We start from the raw sequence: 24,196 nt of genomic DNA on the forward strand, positions 1-24,196 counted from the left end.
GGCTCTCAACCCCTCCTTCCTCATTGCCTGCCGCCTCCTCAGCCTGTCCTGGTGCTCCTTAGGAGACGCCAACCCCCTCCAGGTGCCTCGCTGCTGCCCCACCCCCATCTCCCCCACCCCCACCGGGTCATCTCGGTCACCTCCTCACCCCCAGCCACTCAGGAGTTTGAGGACTGAGTTTTCACCTTCGTCACGTGATCGTCAATGCGATGGAGGACAAGCGCGCTCTCCTCCCACCCTCCTGCAGCACCACAGTGTAAGGTACACAAGTGGTGTTCTTCTGAAGGGGAAGGACCAGGAGGGAGAAAAGGAACAAGAGCCACTTCTTGCTCAGCTGCACACGGAGAGTCCATCCAGACTCTGGTTCTCCCTAGCCATCAGGCCCCAGGCGTCTGCCCTCCAGGCCGCTCTCCGCCCTACCCCCCCCACCTCCCCACCCCCGCCAGTGCACAGGATGCTCCCAGCATCTGTCTCTTGCCACCGATGGTCACTTTTGTGACTGCAGAATCGAACTTCTAACACTGTGTGAGAGTGTCACTCCCCCACCTGAAGGATGGACTCCCACCACCACCACTGAAAGCTATCCCCACATCTGAAAACAAAAGATCTTCAACATCAGACTGAAGTTTAACGTATCTGAAAAGAAATCATCCAAAACCTAAAATGCTTTTTAATATCAATAGGGGAAGAAAGATTTCCACAGGAAGGAAGGAAATAACAAACACATTTTGTTCTGTTTAGTCCAACTGAGTCTCACGGGCTTTCTCGGGGAAGAATCATTACCGGTTCCCTTTACCTTTTGACTCCCTAGGTTCCCCACTAAAACCCCAAATGATTTTGATTGGAGGAAAGAAAGCTTGTCCTGGAAGTAAGTGTAACACGCTTGCTTTCTTAAATTCCAAATGCAACCTCAAGTAAAGAAGTGACCTAATAAGTCAAGTTCCCAAGGAAAACTTTCTGAGTCTGGGTAGTTAACTCTCTAGTATTTGTCATTTGTACCCTGGAGGCTAACACCGTTGTGATTTTTACTTTATATTTTTAGGGCTTTTTTTTTTTTTTTTGGCTCCACGAACATCTTTCAGGCAAATAACTGCGGTCAGCAATTCAGTCATATGCGGAATTTTGTGGGCCCAGGAAACGACGCAGGAGTCACTAGGAAAAGTGGGCTTATAGTTCAGCCTCCGTGTGCTGGGGTCTCACCCTCCCATGTCCCAGGGATCTTTCATGAAAGCAGCCCTTTTCTCTCTGCATCCTAACTTCTGTCTCCTCTTGAGTTCCTCCTCACAGTCAGTCTATAAATATCCCCAAGTTCCTCCCATCTTAAAACAAAACAAAACCCAAACCCTCCCCCCAGCTCTGCATTCCCACCCCCTCATCTCCTGTCGTCCTGCTGCTTTCTCTCCCTCAGTCTTTGCCTCCTCAGCAGAATTTCTTGAAGGCGCTACCTCCACAGCCTGCCCTTCCTCCGCAGAAAGCTGCTCGACTCCTCTCCCCGCAGCTCGCCCCCATCCCCATCCCCATCCCCACGGCTGGGCAAAGGAGTGAGTCTTCCCGGGCTCGGGGCTCTTAACCCAGCCTCCCAGCTCACACCAACAGGACCATTCCCCGCCCGCCCGGGGCCAGGCCCCTGCGTTCAGGCCGGGCACTGCTCTGTGAATTTTTTCTTCTGTAATGTTTGTTTTTCCGATCATTTTAGGCTTTATTGTCTTTTAGAAGAGGAGGATTAAAAAAGTAAAACAAATGAATTAATAAATATGTTCAAGTCAAGATTAATTTCATGGTATCTGCCCCAGAACATTATTCTTTCTCTTCTTAAAAATACTAAGAAAAATCATCCGGAAAGACTTGTGCCCTTCCGATGTCGCACTAGACTAGGACATTGTCTAACAAGCCACCTTAGGGCCATTTGATGCTGGGGGTGGGGTGGGGGGGTACTGACTATGTAGTAATTGACCAGGGCCCCAACCTTGCACATTTCGATGTTAATTTGTAGAAGATTGGTAACTTAAAAATGATTTGTGTCTGGTAGAGATGCAAATGAATTCTGCCCAATACAAATGATAACCGCCAAAAGTCTGGTTTCATTGGACGGTAGGGCGTCAACCAGATTTGCATCAAACTCGGCAGTCTTATTTGAGCACTGTTCTTTTCGCTGACCACACATCTTCCATTTCCGGCATCCTCCTTGGAAACCGTCTCCATCCCGACACATATCCACTGTATGTCTATACGAGTTATAGTTTCAACTTTTATTTAAAAGTCGTATGTGGAAAATGGGATTGTCAGGTGAGGGCTTAGTAACTAAGCGCTCTTGCAAAACAGCGTTCATCGTAAAAGGCTGTGAGGCGAGTAAGTCTGCTCCGCGAGCTCGTCCACGCGCACTCCGCAGTGGAGCGCGGCCCCGCGGCCGGGGAGGACGGGACGCAGAGGCCACGGGGCCGGGGCTGCCCGGTCACGGGGCGGGCGGCAGGGCAGGGCAGGGCAGGGCAGGGCAGGGCAGGGCGGGGCTGGCTCCGGTGCGCGCTCCCGACCCAACGAGGCTGCGGCTGAAAGCCAGCCCCCCCGAGAGGGTGCAGACGGGGTACTGCGTGCAGGCCCACCGACTGCGCGAGGCCGAACCGCCCGCCTAGGCGACCCCCAGACCCCACCCCACCCCTCCCCCACGCGCGCCCCGGCCCCGCCCCTGACGCAGGGAGCCAATCAGCTCGCTCCCTGCTGGTAGACGTGGGGCCGGGGGCCCGCCCCAGCCAGCCCCGCCTCTTCCGACCCTGCGCCTGTGCAGAAGGTCGCCCCGCGACCCGGCCTTGGCCTTCTGCGCGCGCGCGGGGGTGGTGTTCCCGTGAGGCCGTGCGAGGCGCGGCGGCGGGCTGTTGAGGGGTGAGAGCCGAGCTTTCTGAGGTGTGTGGCGGTCGCCTCGCAGTTCTGTCAGGCGGGAGGTGGGGCTGTGGGAGCGGCGCGGGTCAGCGGGCTGCGTCTTCCTTCCGGGCGTCCCTGGGGACGTCTTTCGGCGCTCAGGTACTTGCCCGCGCGGCGCAGTCGCTGTCCGTAGGGCGAGGGGCCGGGGGTGCGAGTGGGGGCCGGGTGGGCGAGGGGAGCGTCCGGAGCTTGGCGGCTCCAGTGCGGTCGGGGGGCGGCGCCCGGAGGGGCGAGGAGAGCGGCGGGACACTGGGGGCTCCCTTCGGTGCGGGGCGGGGGCCGGGGGCGCTAGTGAGGGGCGAGGGGCGCGGCCGGAAACGGGGGGCTCCAGTGCGGGCGTGGGGGGGCGCCCGGGGCCCCGCCCGGCCGGGCCCGACCGGGCCCGACCCTGAGGCGCTGCTAGGACGCGGGGGGGCGCACCTGAGCCCCGCAGGCCGGCCGGGCACCCGCCTGAGCTTTGTGCAGTTTGTCTTGGCGCCGATTCGGCGGCCTCTGTGGACGAGCAGTTTATTGACGCGCGTACCAGTCATCGCTGACTGCATCACCGCAAATCACCGAGGGCCGCAGATGTGTTGCTGGGGCCCTCCTCTGTGCCTCCTGCATCCGTCCCTGGAGTTTGCAGCGTGGACAGGTGGTCCCTGTGCTGAAAATAATAAATGCCTCAAGTACCTTTATTGAACGACTTCGCAGTCCTTTGGCTCTTCTCAAGTCGGGGGTGGTTCTTAAACCTTAAGCCTGATTTTCTCTGCGCTAGGTTCGTCGTATCTGACTTTGGTTCTTGCGTGAATGCGGATGCTGACTGAGTCATTCAGGTAAATATTTAGTTGACTCTTCTTCAAAAATCTTACCATATTTATTTCTATTTTCTCAGGAAGGACAGGGAAAAGAGGCTGCTTAGCCGCGTGATGGCTTGGACATATTTACATCCGTGTATTTTGAATTAAAAACTAAACTGCTGCTCTATAAAATACAACGTACTTTAAACCGTGTTATCTTTGGAAAAAATAGGATTTGTTAATTAGGTTTTCATTACTGTTGCATTATTCTAAGTAATACCCTAATTGTTTATCTTCATCAGACTTTCCAGCTACAACTGTATCTTGTGATGTTTAGCTGTATCATCTTTTCAAAGATATAGTCGCCCTATTTGTGATCTAACACTTGTTTTTTTTCCCCCCCCAGGAGAAATTATTATAGAGTCTAAAAATATCTTTCCCCCTTCTCTGTGGACTTAACGTAAAATTAGTTTTGTGTGTATTTGGATTCATTTTCTAAATATCAACACCATAAAGCCTTATCAGTTACAAAAAATTTGGGTAGTTAAACCATGAGTTGTGGAAAGGAGTTTGTGGAAACGTTAAAAAAAATTGATTATCCCAAAGCTGATATTCTTAATGGGGAAGATTTTGACTGGTTGTTTGAGACTGTTGAGAATGAATCATTTTTGAAGTGGTTTTGTGGGAATGTGAGTGAACAGAACGTATTATCTGAAGAGGAATTGGAAGCTTTTAGCATTCTTCAGAAATCAGGCAAGCCCATCCTAGAAGGAGCAGCGTTGGATGAAGTTCTTAAAACCTGTAAAACTTCTGATTTGAAGACACCTACCCTGAATGACAAAGAGCTGGAGAAATTAGAGGATGAGGTTCAAACTCTGCAGAAATTAAAGAACCTAAAAATTCAGCGACGTAATAAATGCCAGTTGATGGCTTCGGTAACTAGCCACAAATCTCTGAGGTTAAATGCTAAAGAAGGAGCAGCCAATAAAAAGCTGAAGCAGAGTCAGCGAATTCTAAATGCTGCCAGTACTAAGATCAGTAATGAGCTCCACACTCTTACCGATGGAGTTGCAAAATTACTGGTGTTCTTCAGACATTCGAATTTGGGTCAAGGGACAAATCCACTGGTGTTTTTATCTCAATTTTCATTGGAAAAATATCTAAGCCAAGAAGAGCAAAGCACAACAGCATTAACCTTATATACCAAAAAACAGTTCTTTCAAGGTGTACATGAAGTAGTTGAAAGTTCAAACGAAGAAAATTTTCAACTTTTAGATATACAAGCACCCTCTATTTGTGATAATCAAGAAGTTCTTGAGGAGAGACGGCTAGAGATGGCTAGGCTGCAGCTGGCATATATTTGTGCTCAACATCAGTTAATTCACTTGAAAGCAAGAAATTTGAGCCTGAAGTCAAGTATAAAATGGGCAGAGGAGAATCTTCATAGCCTCACTAGCAAGGTAAACATGAGAAATGAGACTGGATTCATATTGAAATTGTTGTTGATAATGGAGTAATACTGATAGTAAAGTCTTTAGAAAGGGGGATATAGTAAGGAATCACAGTCTCTTGTTTTCTGTTTGTTCAGTGTTTAGTTGTGATCTGTGTCATTGTTTCGTACAAATAGATCTTCATATTAGCCGAGGGCAGAAATAGTAATTATAACCCGACCACATTATCTAGCTCACTTTAAATAAAAGTACTTTTGCATTCTGTGTTGGTTCAGATACAGGTGACCCTGACATTTCCTTTTTTATGATGAATGGGTAAAGAGCCTTCTTGCTGTGTTACGGGTTTTCTGCCTTGTTTGCGCTGACCAGAGGATGGTGCTAATGAAGTTGGAGATTCAGTTCAGTGGACTGAAACCCTGATTCTTTTCTGAGAATGTATAGATGTATTATAGGTAGCCATCTGCACTCTTGGGAAGCTTGCTTTCTTGGTAATGTAGCCACTAGATAGTTGAGTAAAAATATCAGCTTTTCTGAAGCTGAATACCTATAACTGACACAAACTTTGGAATGATGTGTGAAGTCCTATTATTCTGTAGAAGTGCTAAAATCAACAGGCAGGCTGGGAGAATAGCTACTGAGATTATTTTAATTTTAAGAAAAACTTAAATAGTATACATTAGCATTCGGTGAGTAGTGTGATTTTTATTAAGACAAACATGACAAGATGTCTGTTTTGTGTCTGGACAAGATGTCCATTATTGTGTCTAGTATTTTACATGGTAGTAATAGCATTAAAAGTTAGCAGTTCATAATGGCTTTACCCTTGGCTTAGTCTACACTTTTTTAAACTGTGATTTTGGCTTCTGCTAATATGAAATAAGTTTTTATTAGTGAGTATGTTATCTGATAACCTAAAATGGAAAGTGAAAATAATTCTAAAACTATTTCAACTTTATACTTAACAGTTTGAAATGTAATTGTTTTCTTTGTGTAGGCTCTTGGCAAAGATATTTTGGATGCTAAAATTTCTAGCTTGAACAGTGAGATTCTGAAACTTGAAGAACAAATCACTCATATAAAAGACAAAATTTTGCCTGCTGTGGTAAAAGAGAATGCCCAGTTATTGAATATGCCAGTTGTAAAGGGAGATTTCGATCTGCAGATTGCTAAACAAGACTATTACACAGCAAGACAAGAGTTAGTTTTAAATCAGTTGATAAAGCAAAAGGCATCATTTGAACTTGTACAATTATCATATGAAATTGAATTGAGAAGGCATTGGGACATATATCGTCAGCTTGAAAACTTGGTTCAAGAACTTAGTCAAAGTAATTTGATGCTCCACCACCAATTAGAAATGCTGACAGACCCATCAGTATCTCAGCAGATAAATCCAAGGAATACCATTGATACCAAGGATTATTCTACTCATAGGTAGGCTTCATTGTTTCTTTAGTGAATAATTATTTTTCCATTCGTTTTTGTAAAATACTAGAGTTTGAACTAAAATTGTGGACGTTTAAAGAATTCTTTGCACTCCATTTTTGGCCTTTGTATTCGTTTCTTCCACCTTTCTGTTATATTCTTATATGTTTCTTTTTCCTTTTTAATTTCTTGCTCTCTTTTTCATTTATGTTAAATCTGGAAGTAGCTGGTTTAGATGTGAGGTGGATGCTTTGGAGGATTGAAAATATACAATACAAGGTCTTTATTCATGTTTGGGCACTATTTATTGATGTTTTTAGATTTGGGGCAGGAGTTTAATTTACAGCAGGAAGTTTGAATACAGCTGGGTGTATAGCAAGTATTGCAGAGCAGAGAATTGACTGCATTTGGAGAAGGCAGCAGTAGAGAGGAGAGAAGACTTCATTTTTGCATCTAGTCAGGTGAATCAGCAAGAATGAATGCTAGCTTCCAGTCTTTTCTGGATGTCTAAGCAATTGATGGTATGGGGATACTGAAATTGGAGGGCTAAAGTAGTCAAAGGACTCGAAACTCTGGATCCTACTCCCGATTTTTCTCTAGACTAGAAGAAAATCATCTAATACTTTGTGTTCTTATTAATGAAATGAGGGGCATGGATAGGGCTGCCTCACTGCACACTTTCAGAGGTGGCATTGACCTCATGATTCTGTGTAAATGGTGCCCCCTGGAATTGTGTAGTGACATTCCACAAGAACAGAATTAGCCTTAGGCTTGAACCTGTTTTAGGAAACCTATTGCAACTTGTTAAAATAATTAAAATAATACATTTTAAAAAAATTCTAGGAAAAAGAGCAGACACTTTCTGTCATAAATATGTAGAAGGTGCTGCCTCACATTTTTCCATTTGTCTCATAGGATATTTCTGCCATTAATGTTTGAAGTGTTAAAGTGACCTCATGGGTCATTAGGAATTTAATTTGTCAAGCAAATATGAACATAACTGGAGTAGCAAGTTTACTATTACTATTTACATAGCTCTTTACTGTTTACTTTTTAAAACATTTTACGTTGTTTATATTTTCAGTTTTTTTAAGTTTATCACAGTCCTTTAAAATTAGGTAGGTATTAGGATGTGAAAATTAAGTCTCAGAGGTTGACTTGACTTAGGTCTTACGTGGCAGCCAGAACTCAGATCTAGGTCTTCTGTTTCAAGTTCATTGCTGTTTCTACTACATCATAGTTGTGTTCTGTGAAAGAATTGTTTTCTAGGGAGGTATTTCTGAAACGTTTGTTTGAAGTAGGTTAATGGCAGTTAAAGTCAAAAAGAATTTTTTGTCTAAAACTTGGAAGATGGGAAAACCAGGCATTCAGATACAATAATTAGAATACATATTTCTGTAATGAGGTAGTGTTTTAGTTGGAATGTTTTTAGTTGTTTGATTAATATTTATAGATTGTTAGCTTTCCCCAAAGATGGCCCAATATAGTGGATTATAATTTTGAAAACTGTACTGACTTGAGAATTTTTTTCTATAATTTTTAATCTTCACATTTTAGGCTTTATCAACTTTTAGAAGGAGAGAATAAGAAAAAAGAATTGTTTATAACCCATGGAAACCTGGAAGAAGTGGCTGAGAAATTAAAACAGGACGTTTCTTTGGTACAAGAGCAGTTAGCAGTATCTGCTCAAGAGCATTCTTTCTTTCTGTCCAAACTAAATAATGATGTGGACATGCTTTGTGATGCTTTGTATCAAGGAGGAAATCAGCTTTTGCTTAGTGATCAGGTGGGTGCTTGCCATAGTAATTAAAAATACTTTAAAAAATAGTGTTTATTGTAAAAGTTGCTAAAGAAAATGTTAACATGAAGAAAATACTACTCCATATCCCATTGCCCTAATAATAACATTTTCATATCTCATTTTTATCCACATATAAATATATTTTTCAGATAGTTTTGATCAGTGTACACAGAATTTTAAAAAATTCTGAAATATTTCAGATGTAGAAGGATATGTAATGTTTATGCTAAGAATTAAGAAAAATAAAACCACCCCTGTATTTTTTTCACCCATCTTAGTAAATAGAGGATTGCCCTTATATCTCTAAAATCCTGTGTACACTTAGTAATAGCGTGCTCCTCCTAATAGCATTCCCCTCTCTTCTTCAAGGAGTAACTACTACGCTTAATTTTGTCATTCGCTTTCTTTTATTTATAATACAGACCGTGCATTATTTAGTTTTGTATGTTTCTGAACTTTATATAGATTGTATTAATGTATTCTTTAGTAACTTGCTTGTTTCTTAATATGATTTTGAGATTCATCCATGTTGATAATTGTAAAGCTATAGCTCATTTATAGTTTTCTTTTTTGTATAGTTAGTATTTTCTTATGTGAAATCCCACAATTATCTATTCTGTTGACAGACATTTAGATTATTTCCAGTTTTTGCCGTTGTAGATTATACTGCTATGTATAGTCTTGTTGCATGTCTTATAGATGCATGCCTATACACACACACACACACACACACACACACACACACACACACTCACTCACATCACTCGCTGTCCCCTCACACAGGCGTGGAATTGCTAGATAACAGGTTCAGTTTTACAGTGTACATCAAACTGATTTCTAAAGGGGTTGTACCATACTGTACCAGCGGTGTTTAAGAGAGGCTATGTATCCATATCCTTTTCATCACATAGCACTGTCTGATTTATAATTTTCTCTCACTCTGTATAGATGTAAAATAGTGTCCCGTTGAGTTTGTAATTTGCATTTCTCTGATGGTTAGGGAGGTTGAACCCCCTTTCAGTAGGAGTTATTTATGTATTTCAGATGCCAGTCCTTTGTCAGTGATGTGTGTTATGTATATTTGCTCCCTATTTGTGGCTTGTTTTTTTCTTTTTACTGTTTCCTGTTAGTTTATTTTTGGCTTTTTTTTTTTTTTTTGAGATTTTAATGTCATGTCATTTATCACTCTTATGGTTTACCCTTAACATCATAATGATAGTCCCCGTTACTTTATCTTAAAGTTATGCTGTTCAAGTTCAGTTCTTTAATCCACCAAGAGTTTATTTTTATGTATGACATGAGCGGTAGAGTTCTAATTTTATTTTTATTTTTCCCTATGAATAACCAAATTGTCCCATCACCATTTAATGAGGCATACAAGTTTAAAATCAGTATCTTTCTGGTGAAGGGACCCTCTTACATTATGAGATAAAGGATCCTTAAATGCCTTCTGCCTTCATGTATGTTTTGTTAGATATTTTGGGCACCACCACTTCTGAACCATAAATGAGTTCAAACTCTGTTTTCGGAGGACCCAGGTGATTCCTATTGGGGCTGTAATTCTAACCAAGGGCTCTTCCACCTCTGGCCATCCTGATCTTAAGACTGTTGGTGTCCTTCGAGTCCTTAGTTTATTATGAAGAGAGTCTCTCCTGTTTGACTTCCCACCTTCTGTGGACCTTGGACTTTGATTTTTCTCCCACTCATCTTGTGAGTCTCAGGAATCATGGATTCCTATTTTCCAAGATTGGCAATTGAGTAAAGCACCTCCTGGGCTCCCTTACCAATCTGTATTGTTTTATGGACTTGTAGTTTCTTTTAATGTCTTGTTATCTCTTTGTTGCTTTTAGGAAGCTTTTGTTTTGTTTGACTCTTTAAGTACTTCATTTCACCTTTCACATTTTTTCCTGTGGAAGAATTGATCTGAGTAACTAGCTTACTTTTCTTGAAATAAGAAGGCTTATGATTAGTTTTTTTAAATAATTTTTTTTACTGTGGTAAAATACACAAAATGTAACATTTACAATTTTAACCATTTTAAAGTGTGCAATTCAGTGACATTAAATACATTCACAGTGTCGTGCAACCATGACACCATACATTTTCCAGAACTTTTTCCTCATCCCAAATGGGCCAATCTCTGTGCCTGTTAAATATTAACTCTCCATTCCTCCTTTCCCCCATCCCTGGTAACTCTATTCCAGTTTCTGTCTCTATGAATTTGCCTACTCTAGGTACTTAATGTAAGTAGAATTGTATAATATTTGTCCTTTTGTGTTTGGCTTATTTTAGCATAATGTCCTTAAGTATCACCCATATTGCATGAGGTGTGAGAATTTTATTCCTTTTTGGGGCTGAGTATTCCATCGTGTGTATACATCACATTTTATCTGTTCATCTGTTTAATAGACACTTCGGTTGTTTACACCTTTTGGCTGTTGTGAATAATGCTGCTGTGAACATTGTTGTACAAGAATTTGAGTCCCTGTTTTCATTCCTTTTGGGTCTATACCTAGGAGTGGATGCTGAGTCATGTGTTACGTCTGTGTTTAACTTTCTGAGGAACTGCTGAACATTTCCACGGCAGCTGCACCAGGGTTCCAGTTTCTCCGTGTCCTCGCCTACACTTGTTATTTTCCCTTTTTACAAAATATATAACAGTCATCCTAACGGATGTGAAGTGATATTTGTGATTAGTTTTTTAAAGTCTCCTATTAGTGATTTTTAGCTTCTTGATCTTTTAAACAATTATGTAAAAGTCCCATGATGGTGGATTTGAAAATTTCTCCTTGTAGTTCTGTCGGTTTTTTCTTTATATTTGAGTTTATTTTATAAGTTACATCCAAATTTAAAATCGCAGTGAATTATTCTGGTAGACTTAAATTGCAGTGAATTGAACCATTGAGCATTATATAATGACCCTGTATTGTGCTTTTTGTCTTAATATTCTCTTGTCTGATATTAATATTCCTATGCTATCTTTCTTTTGGTTAGTATTTGCAAGGTGGATGCTTTTTTCCTTTACTTAATGTATCTTTCATGTTCTTCCTTTATACTTAGCATTATGAAATAAACATTTCCATGCTAAACGATATTAATTTTTAATATTTATAATACTCTTGATTTAATTACTGTGTCATAATTTGTGTAACCAGTCCACCATTTTCAGGTATTTTGATAGTCTTCATTTTTTTCTTATGTTTGCTCTTGAATGAGATCATGTATATCTTGTGTATATAGCTTTTTGTTGTTGGATACTTTCCCTTTTTTTTTTTGATACATTCATTTGGATGAACTCTTAGAAGTAGAATTATTGGATTTCTTGGGTATACACATTATTTTTTGGCCTTTGATACTGCCATATTGCTTTTCAAAGGAGCTGTACCGACTTACAGTGCCACCAGCACTATTAAATGTCTGCTAGACACCACTTATCATATGATACACCATAATTTCATGAATTTCTAAGAAAGAAAAAACTTTTTCAGTTAAACTGACACAGTACTTCCTTATTTAGAATTTTTATTTCATGCCTATTAGAAGATACCTTTTAGGTGTGGGTAGGCATAGGTTTTTATCATAGCACTTTCGAATATACATTAAAAGGGAAAAAGCCAATTAAAATGGTTAAGGTGTTTCTAAAGCTTCACATTTAGTGTCCACTTCTATGTTATTTCTTGACTCAAAGTACTTTTAATATTTTTCCACATTATACATTAAGAATGTTGGTGATAGCAGAAAACTTAATAACCTGATTTTAAAATGGGCTAAGGACTGGAATAGACATTTCTCCAAAGAAGACATACAGATGGCCAACAGGTTTATGAGTAGATGTTCGATTATCTAATTATCAGGGAAATGCAAATCAGAACCACAGTGAGATAACACCTTACGCCTGTTAGGATGACTGTTCTCAAAAACCAAAAGACTAGGATTAGTGAGGATTTGGGGAAGTTGGAACCCTTGTCCATTTTTGGTGGGCATGCAAAATGGTGCAGCTGCTGTGGAAAACAGTATGGAATTTCCTCAAAAAATTTAAAAATAGAATTACTGTTATGATCCTGTAATCCTACTTCTGGGTATATATCCAAAGAAAATGAAAACAGGATATTAAAGAGATGTCTGCACTCACATGTTCATCGCAGCACTTACTCATAATAGCTAAGCTGTGGAAACAACCTAAAAGTCCATCATGGAGGAATGGATAAAGAAAATATAGTATACACATACAATGGAATATTATTCAACCTTAAAAAAAGAGAACTGCAAAATGCCACAACATGGGTGAAACTTGAGGAGATTATGCTAAGTGAAATAAGCCAGTCACGAAGAAATAGTGCATGATTCCACTTATATGAGCTATCTAAAATAGATTTATTAGAAGCACAGAGTAGAATGGTGGTTGCCAGGGATGGGAAGTTGTTGATCAACAGGTATAAAGTTTCAGTTATGCAAAATGAACAAGTTCTAGCAATCTGCTATACAACGTTGTGCCTGTAGTTAACAATACCATATTGTACTCCTGAATTTAAGAGGGGAGATCTCACGTTATGTGTTCTTACCACAATAAAAAATTTAAAAAATATATTGGTGAGGGAATTCCTTGGCGGTCCGGTGGTTAGGACTCGTCGCTTCCACTTCAGGCGGCACAGGTTCAGTCCCTGGTTGGGAGAACTAAGGTCCTGCAAGCCTTGCGGCATGGCAAAAAATAAAATATTGGTGATAAAGTGCTTCTAATGAGTGTCTGGTCAATAACAGTTACATGATGCTCTTGATTGTACAGTGCATGTTGATTTCAGTTATATTAAAATGTGAAAGATTCCATCCTAGAATCACTAAAATATGGTGATTTCACTATAATGTCATTGGGTATCATTATTTAATGTTTTTCCCTATCCCAGTGAGGTATAAAGTGTCATCCATATGAATTTTAACTTGCATTTTTATTAATGAAGTTGAATATTTTTCAGTATTTGTAGGAGTATTATTTTAGTAACTGTTAAGACCTTTAGTATTGAAACTAAAGGTGAGATGTTTCTCATTGTATTCGAGTTTACAGAGCTTTTCCTCAAAGAGAGACCACTTAATGTGGCTATTACTTGATTTTTTTTTTTTTTTTAATGTAGTTAGTTTAAGAAATACTCTCTGGAACTGGCTTTTATGACAGGTGTGAAGCTGTTGTTCATGAATTTGTACGTTAGAATCACCAAGGAGCCTGTTGACATGTAGCTTCTGGCCCTGTTGCAGAGTGATTTAGTGTGGAATGAGGTGCAGGAATCTATTCTTAACAAACTCCCCCAGGTGATTACCATGCTGTGGACCATGCTGAGAGGCTGTGGAAGGTGGAGGTGTAGTTACAGCTACAGATTTTCTGAGAACCTCTTTGGTAATACTGGCTGAAAAATTATAGGAGTAGAATACGTGACTAGAAAGCCATGGAAACTTGTTAATAAACTGCTTTTAATGTTAAGAAGTGAGGAATTTCAGTTATTAAACGTGAAGGGTCCAGCATGTCTAGGTTTTTGAGAAGAATTACATAGTAAGTCAGGATTGTTGAATGTCACATACAGTTCCATCCTCTGTAACAATGTGAAAAAAGAAAAATGAGATTTTTGTTAAGGTAATTCTTTTATATCGGTAATTGCTTCATTTCAAGGTTTTCTCAGTACCTGTGATGTCTAGAGTAAACAGCTTAGGCTAAAACAAGGTTTGATTACTTAAGCAGAATGTAAGTTCCATGAAGGAAATGGTGCTCATTCTTCTATTTGTAGACTCTTAATGAGTCTTAAAACAGTGCTTGGTGCGTGGTGGGCATTCAGTAATACTTGTTGAATGTATGAATATGCAGAACAGTTTACATATCAAGTACTCTTCAGGGAGTAGGAGTTTGCTTTGAATCACTTAAAATTGCCTATAGGAAGTTGTTGCAATGGATCTTATCAATACATAGACTTTTTATTAATCCTGCTATGGATTTTTTTTTTTTGCCCGGGGCCCACGGCATGTGGGATCTTAATTCCCTGACCAGGGATGGAACCCCCGCCCCCTGCAGTGGAAGCTCGGGGTCTTAACCACTGGACCACCAGGGAAGCGTACCCCCTGCTATGGATTTTTAATTGAGGTTCATTTATTGTTGAGATTGTGGGAATAATCATTATATCATTTAGATTCTTATGTAAATTACATTTAAAATTTATAATTGGTAGTATGAATAGAGCTCTTGAATTAAAAGCATTATTATTTTCCTTTTAGGAGTTAATGGAGCAGTTTCATCAAGTTGAATCTCAACTAAATAAGCTAAATCATCTTCTTACTGATATTCTTGCTGATGTGAAGACAAAAAGAAAAATTTTGGCATCTAATAAACTGCATCAAATGGAAAGAGAATTATATGTATATTTTTTAAAAGATGAAGATTATCTGAAAGATATTGTGGAGAATTTAGAAAACCAGTCAAAGATTAAGGCTGTTGGTCTTGAAGATTGAAAATGAAATATTTACTGCACGTGCTGTGTTTTAATGTTTTATATATTAGGAGGAGAATATAGCTAATAAACACTATGAAAATTTTAAATTCGAGGTCAATGGAACATTTCATTTAATGAATTCAAGTACTATATCAATTTGGTTTATTATATGTTTGTTCAAAGTACCAGTGCTTTTTATGACTTGAACATTTGCTTGGTGGCACTTAGTCCTGGTAACTTTTAAGTTACAGGGAAAAAGCATTATTATATAATGCAAATATTTTTTACAGAGTTAATTGTATCTCTCATTTTATTTTTTTAGAGAGAGAAATTTCTGCTGTTAAATATTTTAAAAATTTGTAGGACTTTGAATCAGCATTGTTAAAGCTGTAGACCTTAATAAATGGAATAGTTAAGTCCCCTCATATTTGTCTATGAAGTAAAATTCTGCCACTCAAACTGTATTCACCCATAATTCCCTGCTGTAGACTTCGAGACTATTTTAATGTTCCTGCTTGTACCACAAAGAATGTCAAGTCTCCATTGGCCATTGCTCATTTTAGCGGTTGGGTCCTAGGGATTCAGTATTTCTGCAGGACAGATGTCAGCAGTGCTTTGACTTCAGTCTGACTTACATATAATGAATGACTTTCAAATGAAATTTCAAAATTCCATAGAAGTGGTTGCTCAGATGTATAACACTATTTTAATCAATTTCTTAGGAGTGAAAATACCTAAGTGTTGGATTCTACTGGTTGGGATACAAGTGTAGTATTTGGACAATTAGAAATTATTTTAAGAGTTGAGGTAAAATAATTTGAAGTAGCTTATTTATCAGTTATTACATCAAATGATTCTTGAGTGCCAGGTTTATATGTGACCTCTGTTACATACTAAGAAGCTTTATGGAGAAAAGAGAAGATTTAGACACTACCTTCAAGAAATATTACTGCTCCAAAAATGTATTACCTGCTTGTAATGTGGAATGCCTGTCTAAAAACTTCACATTTTAGGTGATCTTTATGGAGTTTTTTAGCTACAACCATCAGAAAATGGGTATGCTTAGGTGACATATGGGCCTTGACAATTTTGAACAAATATGTTTTGCTAATTATTGTATTTGTACATTTTTCAAAATTTGTATTTGTTAAGTAGATGTTAATATGCTTGAAAAATTTGTAGCAATAAGTTTTGCCTAAGATTTTGTTATTAACTCCTCACAGGTAACCTTTGTTTGTTCCTGTTTTTCCCTCTGCCCTACCTTGGAATTGAGAATTTACTTGAAATTTTTCTCCTCTCCAGTAATGTGGGAAAATGTCACCTGGTTTTCTGGTTCATGAAACAGCAAATTCTGTTTAGATTAGTGCCAAATACATTAGATGTATTACCAGCTACTCGATTTGTACCGTCCCTTCTAGACCTTCACCTGCTCAGCCCAGGAGGCCAGTACAGCCCAGCAGTGCAAGTGAAAGGATGTCAGGTTATGTGTCTGTCATAATAACCCAAGACAGTCAAAAATAATTTTTATGTTACTAGATCTGTATGCTTGAAGATTATAATTAAGCCGTTTGTTTCAAACCTCAAGAAGTAGGAAATATTTGAGTAGATTGCTTGCTTCAAGATTGGAGATACGTTCTTTACTTTGTTGTCTATTTACCATAATACCCAGTTGAGCCTCTAAATGTTTCACTTTCTTCTTACTATCTTATCTGTATTATGGGGACAATTAATACCTATTTCCTGTAGTGGTGAATATAGTAATTTTCATGAATGTCTCTACATAAAAATTTTTACATGACTTTTTCTTATTTTGAAGTCTCAAAATTAATATATGGGTATTATGTTTATCTTATGTTTAGGATTTTATGAAAATGGAAAATTACGAGGCATTTGTAGGCTTTGACCTCTGTAAGATACCACTCTCCAGTGTTGCTCAGAAGATTATGTCTGCTATGCGTTCAGGTGATTTAGTGGAGTCTAAGGATTGGAGAGAGAGTGAAAAGAGTGAGTAATGTTTATGAACCTTCATATTTTTTGTTACCTTGAGTCTTAATTATTCTTAAGACTAAGTTTTGAAAATCATTGACCTTAAAAATGAAACAGTTATTTTACCTGCAAAAATGGGTTTACTCGAGAATAGCAGAGAACTGGAATTTGGGAGAAGCGTGCTATACAGAGGCCAAAGGCAAGTCTAACAAAGGAGAGGAACATTATTTTACAGAGAAAGGTGGTTGTTGGCAGGGGTTGTTTTGAATCACAGTCCATTGGAGAAAAGTGAGAGTTCAGAGTGCTGCTGCTTTCTGGCTGAGTTGCTGGGGAAGTGGATTTCTTGTAGGAGATGCCCTGTACATCTTTTCCTGTGGGGACCTGTAATTGATTCTTTCCTGTTGATTCTTCCTCCTGCTGACTTTGAGTGGTAACTGCATGAGAGCTCCCCCTTCTGGCCTCCCAACTCCATTTTAGTGAGCCTTCTCCTTATTAATTTTCACAAAACGAAATGTAGCAGAGTTTTTCTATAGAACTTTTTACTGTGTAGGGAAGTTCCTGCCTACAAACAGTCCAGCTTCCCCTTGTTTTACTCTCATTCAGTGATGACTGAGCTTCTGCTCACTAAATTTTATATTCTCTTAGCCCTTACTGCTTTGAAAATGTGACACTTTCTTCGTTGTTTCAGGCATTTCTGCCAAACATTCCCTTAGAATCTGGATCAGCTGTTTAAGTAACTTCAAAAGAGATGGGCTCTTTCATAGTGCCCGTTTCTAAACCCTTAGCTCTCAGGTGATTGAACCTGTATTTGCGTATTTGTGGTGGACAGGAGAAGTGTTCTTGACAGTATGTGTATTATACCGCTGTAGAAATGTATAAACTGTTACGTGACAAAGATCAGTGGACCTGTGTACATATGTTTATGACATATAATAGTAAAAGCAGTGACATATGCTCACAAGTGTGACTGAAATAGTTGGAATACCAGGTGTTTTTGTTTGTTTGTTTTACTAGCAAAGCAGTTTTTATTTTAAATTGTAAGTCTGGACCAATAATTTGTTTTTCTCTTCTACAGAGTAGGTTATGAGTGAGATATAATTAATTATATTGAGATGAAATAATTGAGAAGTATTAACAAATAGTGCAAAAGCTGTTACAAATGCAGTTTGTCGATTAAGATACAGTAACGCTTAACGTTTCAGTCTATTCATATTCAGGCATCTGTTGTCCTTGTTATGGAAGTCAGTAATGAAGAGTAAGAATTTTGGGGTATGGACTACATACCTAGCAATTGATAGTGTTTTAGGGGGAATGTTGGTGCTGGGGGAAGTAGTAAAGTTAACATCAAACGTCAAAGAGCCTGGACTTCCCTAGTGGCACAGTGGTTAAGAATCTGCCTGCCAATGCAGGGGACATGGGTTCGATCCCTGGTCTGGGAAGATCCCACATGCCACAGAACAACTAAGCCCATGTGCCACAACTGCTGAGCACACGTGCCACAACTCTTGAAGCCCGCGTGCCTAGAGCTTGTGCTCTGCAGCAAGAGAAGCCACTGCAATGAGAAGCCCGCGCACTGCAACGAAGAGTAGCCCCCGCTCGCCACAACTAGAGAAAGCCCGCGTGGAGCAACGAAGACCCAACACAGCCAAAAATAAAGAAATTAATTAATTTTAAAAAAATCAAAGAGCCTTTTCCTTTATTCTGTATACTTGCTTTCCAAAATAAAAGAGCAGTGTGCACTTGACAGAGTTCGAAATATGCTTACCTTCAAAAACTGATAAAATAATAAAATGCCTCTGGAAGCAGTAATGTGAGTCTCTGTTGAGAAAAATGTATGGCAATCAGCCCCTGCCATGAACTGTCTTGTCATGCTCTTAAAATACCCTGTTAAAATCCTAGTTTTCATAAATTTATTGAGAAGATAAGGTATTTTCTGTCAAGTGTTCGTGGATTTGGAAAAAGTGGAATTTTCACGAAGATTATATCTGTTCCTGTGTCACACTCTTACTATGAACTTAGTGAGTTAAAACAACACACATTTGTTGCCTCATAGTTGCTGTGGGTCAGGAGCCTGGGCACAGCTTAGCTGGGTTCTCTGCAGGGCTGCAGTGCAGGTGCCAGTCAGGGCTGGGGGCTCATCTGAGGCTCGAAATGGGAAGCATTTGCTTGTAAGCTCTCGTGGTTGTGGGCAGAGTTCAGCCCCTTGTAGGCTCTTGGACTGAGGGTCTCGGTTCTTGGTGATGGTTGGCTAGAAGCTACCCTCAGTTCGTTTCCATGTGATTCTTTCCATAGGCAGCTTTACATTACTGGAGCTTGCTTTTTCAAAGCTGGCAAGAGAGTGTCCCTGGCAAGACTGACATTACATTCTTATGTAAGGTAGTCACATTCTGTCACCGTTGCTGTATTCTTTTGGGTAGAAGTAAGTCCCACCCACACTCAAGGGGTTACACAAGGGCATGAATACTAGAAGGCAGGGGTAGTGGGACCACCCTAGAGTCTGTCTGCCACACAGTCCCACCCGTTTTATTCTTATTTCATATAAATCTGAGTTAAAGTTGGATTGCTGGTGGGTTGTTGGTGAATGAATGCTGCTGAGCCTGAATTGATTCCCGGACTCTTGTCACATGCTGAGCTGTTATGTCAAATCCTTCTCTCTTATAAATAAAATCGTAGATCAGCATTTCATTTCTGCAACCCCATTTCATACTAGATAAATAGCGAAATTGAACTCAGAAATCAATGGAAATAAACTACAAATATTTGCTTTTACAAAAATGTATTAAGTAGGGGCTTCCCTGGTGGCGCAGTGGTTGAGAATCTGCCTGCCAATGCAGGGGACACGGGTTCGAGCCCTGGTCTGGGAGGATCCCACATGCCGCGGAGCTACTAGGCCCGTGAGCCACAACTACTGAGCCTGTGCTCTAGAGCCCGTGAGCCACAACTACTGAAGCCCGTGTGCCTAGAGCCTGTGCTCCACAACAAGAGAGGCCGCGATAGTGAGAGGCCCGCGCACCGCGATGAAGAGTGGCCCCCACTTGCTGCAACTGGAGAAAGCCCTCGCACAGAAACGAAGACCGAGCACAGCCATAAATAAATAAATAAATAAATAAATAAATTTTTTTTTAAAATGTCTTAAGTAAAACCAAACAATGTTATATGTCACTTTGGAATCTAATTTTCTGATCTGCTAGGCTGACTGAGGTATACACACCCACTAAGGATTGGACAGTGTGTATCTTCTTGCAGCAGGGTTGGTCTTTATTTAAAAACCCTTTGCTGTGAAAAAAAAGATGCAAAAGCTTAAAATACAGCTTAATGAGTTAATATAAAGGGGACATCATGTAACTGCCACGTACATTGCCAATATCTCAAAATTTCCTTCTCAAAACTCTTCCTGCTCAAAGGTAACCATTATGCTGACTTTTATGGCAGCCACTTGCCACCCTAATCATATGAGGGTGTTTTACATTGCTCCAAAGGCCTTTTTGGCAGAGATCACTTGTCCGCCACACCGGAGTCCATCCATCCTCCTCGGAGGCATGACAGCAGATGACGTGGCTCAGTGTCCTTGCAGCCAGGTGTGGCCAAGTGGCAGGTTCCTGTCAGCAGGGTGTGCTGTTGCCAGGGCAGTCCCGAAGACACCTGACTTGCTTCCCAGCTGGCCTCTTTCCTTCCATCCAGTTGGAACCTGAAACGACTCCTTTCCAACCTGCAAATGATAACAGTGTCCTAGAAGACTGTGAATCAACGTGCTGGAGGGACCCCGGGTCCAGAGTGACTTCATGAAACAGCTGCTCCACCAGCTGAGACCACTCACCTCAGACCAAGAGAGAGAAGAAAACTTTTGTGGTTTAAACCATTGTATGGGTGGGTCTTTTGTGACTGTGGCTTAGCTTTTTACCTTAGCTCTTACACCTTTAAACTAGATTCAGAATTGGGTTCATCTGACTTGAATTTACATTGTCATTTTAGTGTTCAGTAATGCCACTGAAAGTCTTTGGGAAATACTGGGGGAGGAAGATTTTTCATGGTGATTTCAAGGTTGTCAGCTGGCCTGGTGCTATGTAGAACATTATGCATTTGATTAAGCACATTTTTATTAGACTACATCTCTGTATTTTGCCTAAGTACCTATAGAAATCAAGTAACATTTTCTAGTACACATTTATCCAAAATTGTTTTTAACTTAATAGAGCTTAGGGGTGAATACGTTTTTTTTCTAGTAAAATAAGAATAGTTTTACAGACATTACATATTTTTTTTTAAAGGGCCATTTATTTTATTTATTTATTTAATTTTTGGCTGCGTTGGGTCTTCGTTGCCACACGTGGACTTTCTCTAGTTGTGGTGAGTAGGGGCTTCTCTTGTTGTGGAGCATGGGCTCTAGGCACACGGGCTTCAGTAGTTGTGGCGTGTGGGCTCAGTAGTCGTGGCCCGTGGGCTCTAGAGCACAGGCTCAGTAGTTGTGACGCACGGGCTTAGTTGCTCCATGGCATGTGGGATCTTCCCAGACCAGGGCTCAAACCCGTGTCCCCTGCATTGGCAGGCGGATTCTTAACCACTGCGCCACCAGGGAAGCCCAGACATTACAAATTAATACAGGTGTAAGGCTCCTCAAGATAAATGTTGTCAAAATCCAATTCATTAATGTGAAGTGTGTCTTTATTCCCACCATCTAGTGGAAATCTTTGCAATTTCAAGGACAGATAACATAAAGCTAAATGACAAAATAGATTTATTTTGATTATATTCATTCTGGTCAAGAATAATGTGGATAAACATTTTTATTTCTATCAAATAAACATAAAATCCTTATGTCCAGTCACTTAGCAAACCCTGCCAGGTGTTGGATTCCAATTCCCATGGCTGTAATTCCAGCCTTCATTCCTTCTCACTTGAAAATTTGCAGAAGTTTCCTAATTGCTGTTTGCCATCAACTTATTGCCACTTTGCTCCTGCCTTTGCACTGTCGCTGGGATTAGCTCAGCTCTTGTCCTTGCTCTCTGCAGAATTTATCTGTAGAAACATCCCCATGTGTTCCTACAGGGCAGCCTGGCCCTTGCCTGCCCTCTAAGTCTTAATGTCCCATCACTTTCCCTCTCTTTATGCCCCATTCAGATTTTTTTTAATTAATTAATTTTACAGCAGGTCCTTTTTGGTTATCTATTTTAAATACAGCAGTGTGTACATGTCAATCCCAAACTCCCAATCTATCTCTCCCCCCACCACTCTTCCCCCCTGGTACCCAAGGCAATCTACAGACTTGATGCAATCCCTCTCAAATTACCAATGGCATTTTTCACAGAACTAGATCAAAAAATCTTAAAATTCGTATGGAGACACAAAAGACCCTGAATAGCCAAAGCAATCTTGAGAAAGAAAAACGCAGCTGGAGAAATCAGGCTCCCTGACTTCAGACTATGCTACAGAGCTACAGTCATCAAAACAGTATGGTACTGGCACAAAAACAGAAATATAGATCAAAGGAACAGGATAGAAGGCCCAGAAATAAACCCATGCGCCTGTGGTCAATTAATCTACGACAAAGGAGGCAAGACTATACAATGGAGGAAAGATAGTGTCTTCAATAGATGGTGCTGGGAAAACTGGACAGCTACATGTAAAAGGATGAAACTAGAATATTCTTTAACACCATACACAAAAATAAACTCAAAGTGGATTAAAGACCTAAATGTAAGACTAGATACTATAAAACTTAGAGGAAAACATAAGCAGGGCACTCTTTGACATAAACTATGGCAATATCTTTTCTGATCCTTCTCCCAGAGTTATGGAAATAAAAACAAAAATAAACAAATGGGACCTAATTAAACTCAAGAGCTTTTTGCACAGCAAAGGAAGCCACAAACAAAACCAAAAGACAACCCACAGAATGGGAGAAAATGTTTGCAAATGATGCAACCGACAAGGGATTAGTTCCCGTTCAGATTTGACTCTAACTTCCAAACACACGTCGTTTCCTGGCTTCATCCTCTACTTACCTTTTCTTTCTCTCCGTACACGACTCTTGAGTGGTGAAACCATAGCATTTTACAAAGTTCTGCTCAAATGATACTTCATTACCAGAATGCCTTATTGGAAGTAAACTGCGTTTGATTCATTTGCAACTCAGTTTAGAGAATTTCCTGTGATGTAGTTTTGGGTTATTTGCATAATGCTTTAACTCTTGGTATGTTTTGAGCTTTTTGAAGGCAGGCAAAGGTGGTCTCATCTTTGATGATGCCACAGGTGGGTTGATCTGTGAATTCAGCTCTTACCGATTTGTAAGAGCTTTCTACAGACATATAAAACATATATGAAGGACTTTACTATTTCATTACTTATGTTGTATTTTCCTCAACATTTTGGGGGGTTTTTTTTTGTTTGTACTACTTCAGAAAAAGTTTTGTTTTTTTTTTTTGTTTTAAGTAGAAAAACCAAAAACAAAGTCCATAGTCCCACATTAAAAAAAAAATTCTGGGCGGGAGACTTATATGGTGGCACAGTGGTTAAGAATCCACCTGCCAATGCAGGGGACATGGGTTCAAGCCCTGGTCCAGGAAGATCCCACATGCCGCGGAGCAACTAAACCCGTGTGCTGCAACTACTGAGCCTGCGCTCTAGAGCCCACGAGCCACAACTCCTGAGCCCGCATGCCACAACTACTGAAGCCCGCGCGCCTGGAGCCTGTGCTCCACAACAAGAGAAGCCACCACAGTGAGAAGCCCGTGCACTGCAGCAAAGAGTAGCCCCCTCTCGCTGCAACTAGAGAAAGCCCACGTGCAGCAATGGAGACCCAAAGCAGCCAAAAATAAATAAATAAATAAATTTATTAAAAAAACATTTTTTTTTTTACATATTCTTAAACACACACACACACACACACACACACACAGTGAAAGGGTTTATATGTACATTGTTTTCTTAGTTCAGGCTTTTTCTTTGTTGCAACCTCTCCCCTTATTGCTTCCCCATGTTAACAACTTAGCGTATGCCTTTTATGTTTTTGTTTCCATGATAGTAATTATAGCTTGTGTGTGCGTGGCTATGTTGTGCCACCCAGACCTCCGCCTCCTTGGATGGGATTGGCTGAGGGCTTTGTTGCAACTGTCTCACATTTGAGCTTCCACTCCCTCAGTCCTTCTGCTCCCCAAGAGCGTCCCCAAGTAAACGTTTGCAGGAAAAGCTCCGTCTGGTCCCCAGGGAACTTGATCTGTGCAGTTGGTGTCAGTAGTGGTCTGAGAAAGCAGACATGGCATTTTGGAGTTTGGTCACCCTTAGGCGGGCTGGCATTGATGACTTCATCACAAGTTGTAGGTGAAATACGGATGGCAGCGGTGCAGTTAAAGCTTTTACTAGGGGTGGCTGGTCTGG

The 24,196-nt window shown here is 40.3% G+C and overlaps 2 protein-coding genes across 7 annotated transcripts in view; both read left to right on the forward strand.

The window, feature by feature from the left end:
• The first annotated feature begins 2,791 nt into the window (after positions 1-2,791).
• On the forward strand, positions 2,792-14,943 carry HAUS3 (HAUS augmin like complex subunit 3). 4 transcript variants are annotated; one of them, XM_082390938.1, is made up of 6 exons: positions 2,836-2,898; positions 3,671-3,728; positions 4,099-5,152; positions 6,138-6,577; positions 8,126-8,354; positions 14,622-14,943. In XM_082390938.1, exons 3-6 carry the CDS (start codon positions 4,244-4,246, stop codon positions 14,853-14,855), a joined length of 1,812 nt encoding a protein of 603 aa, XP_082247064.1. In that variant the 5' UTR covers positions 2,836-2,898; positions 3,671-3,728; positions 4,099-4,243; the 3' UTR covers positions 14,856-14,943. The 4 variants fall into 4 exon arrangements, with proteins under 4 accessions (XP_082247063.1, XP_082247065.1, XP_082247064.1 ...); XM_082390937.1 differs by lacking the exon at positions 3,671-3,728 and having other exon boundaries at positions 2,792-2,898; positions 3,788-5,152; XM_082390939.1 differs by lacking the exon at positions 3,671-3,728 and having other exon boundaries at positions 2,833-2,877; positions 3,788-5,152.
• The window catches only part of POLN (DNA polymerase nu), a 177,576-nt gene continuing 156,206 nt past the window's right edge, over positions 2,827-24,196 (forward strand). For 2 of the 3 annotated variants that reach the window (XM_082390927.1, XM_082390924.1), the window contains exons 1-3: positions 2,827-2,898; positions 3,671-3,728; positions 16,696-16,840. In XM_082390927.1, coding sequence (XP_082247053.1) covers positions 16,702-16,840 — 139 coding nt within the window. In that variant the 5' untranslated portion in view covers positions 2,827-2,898; positions 3,671-3,728; positions 16,696-16,701. Of the gene's footprint in view, positions 2,899-3,670; positions 3,729-16,182; positions 16,841-24,196 lie in introns of those variants that run through there. The other variant, XM_082390923.1, reaches the window with a different exon arrangement.

This window comes from Balaenoptera borealis (assembly GCF_965194805.1).
Source record: "Balaenoptera borealis genome assembly, chromosome: 4".
Lineage (NCBI taxonomy): Eukaryota > Metazoa > Chordata > Mammalia > Artiodactyla > Balaenopteridae > Balaenoptera > Balaenoptera borealis.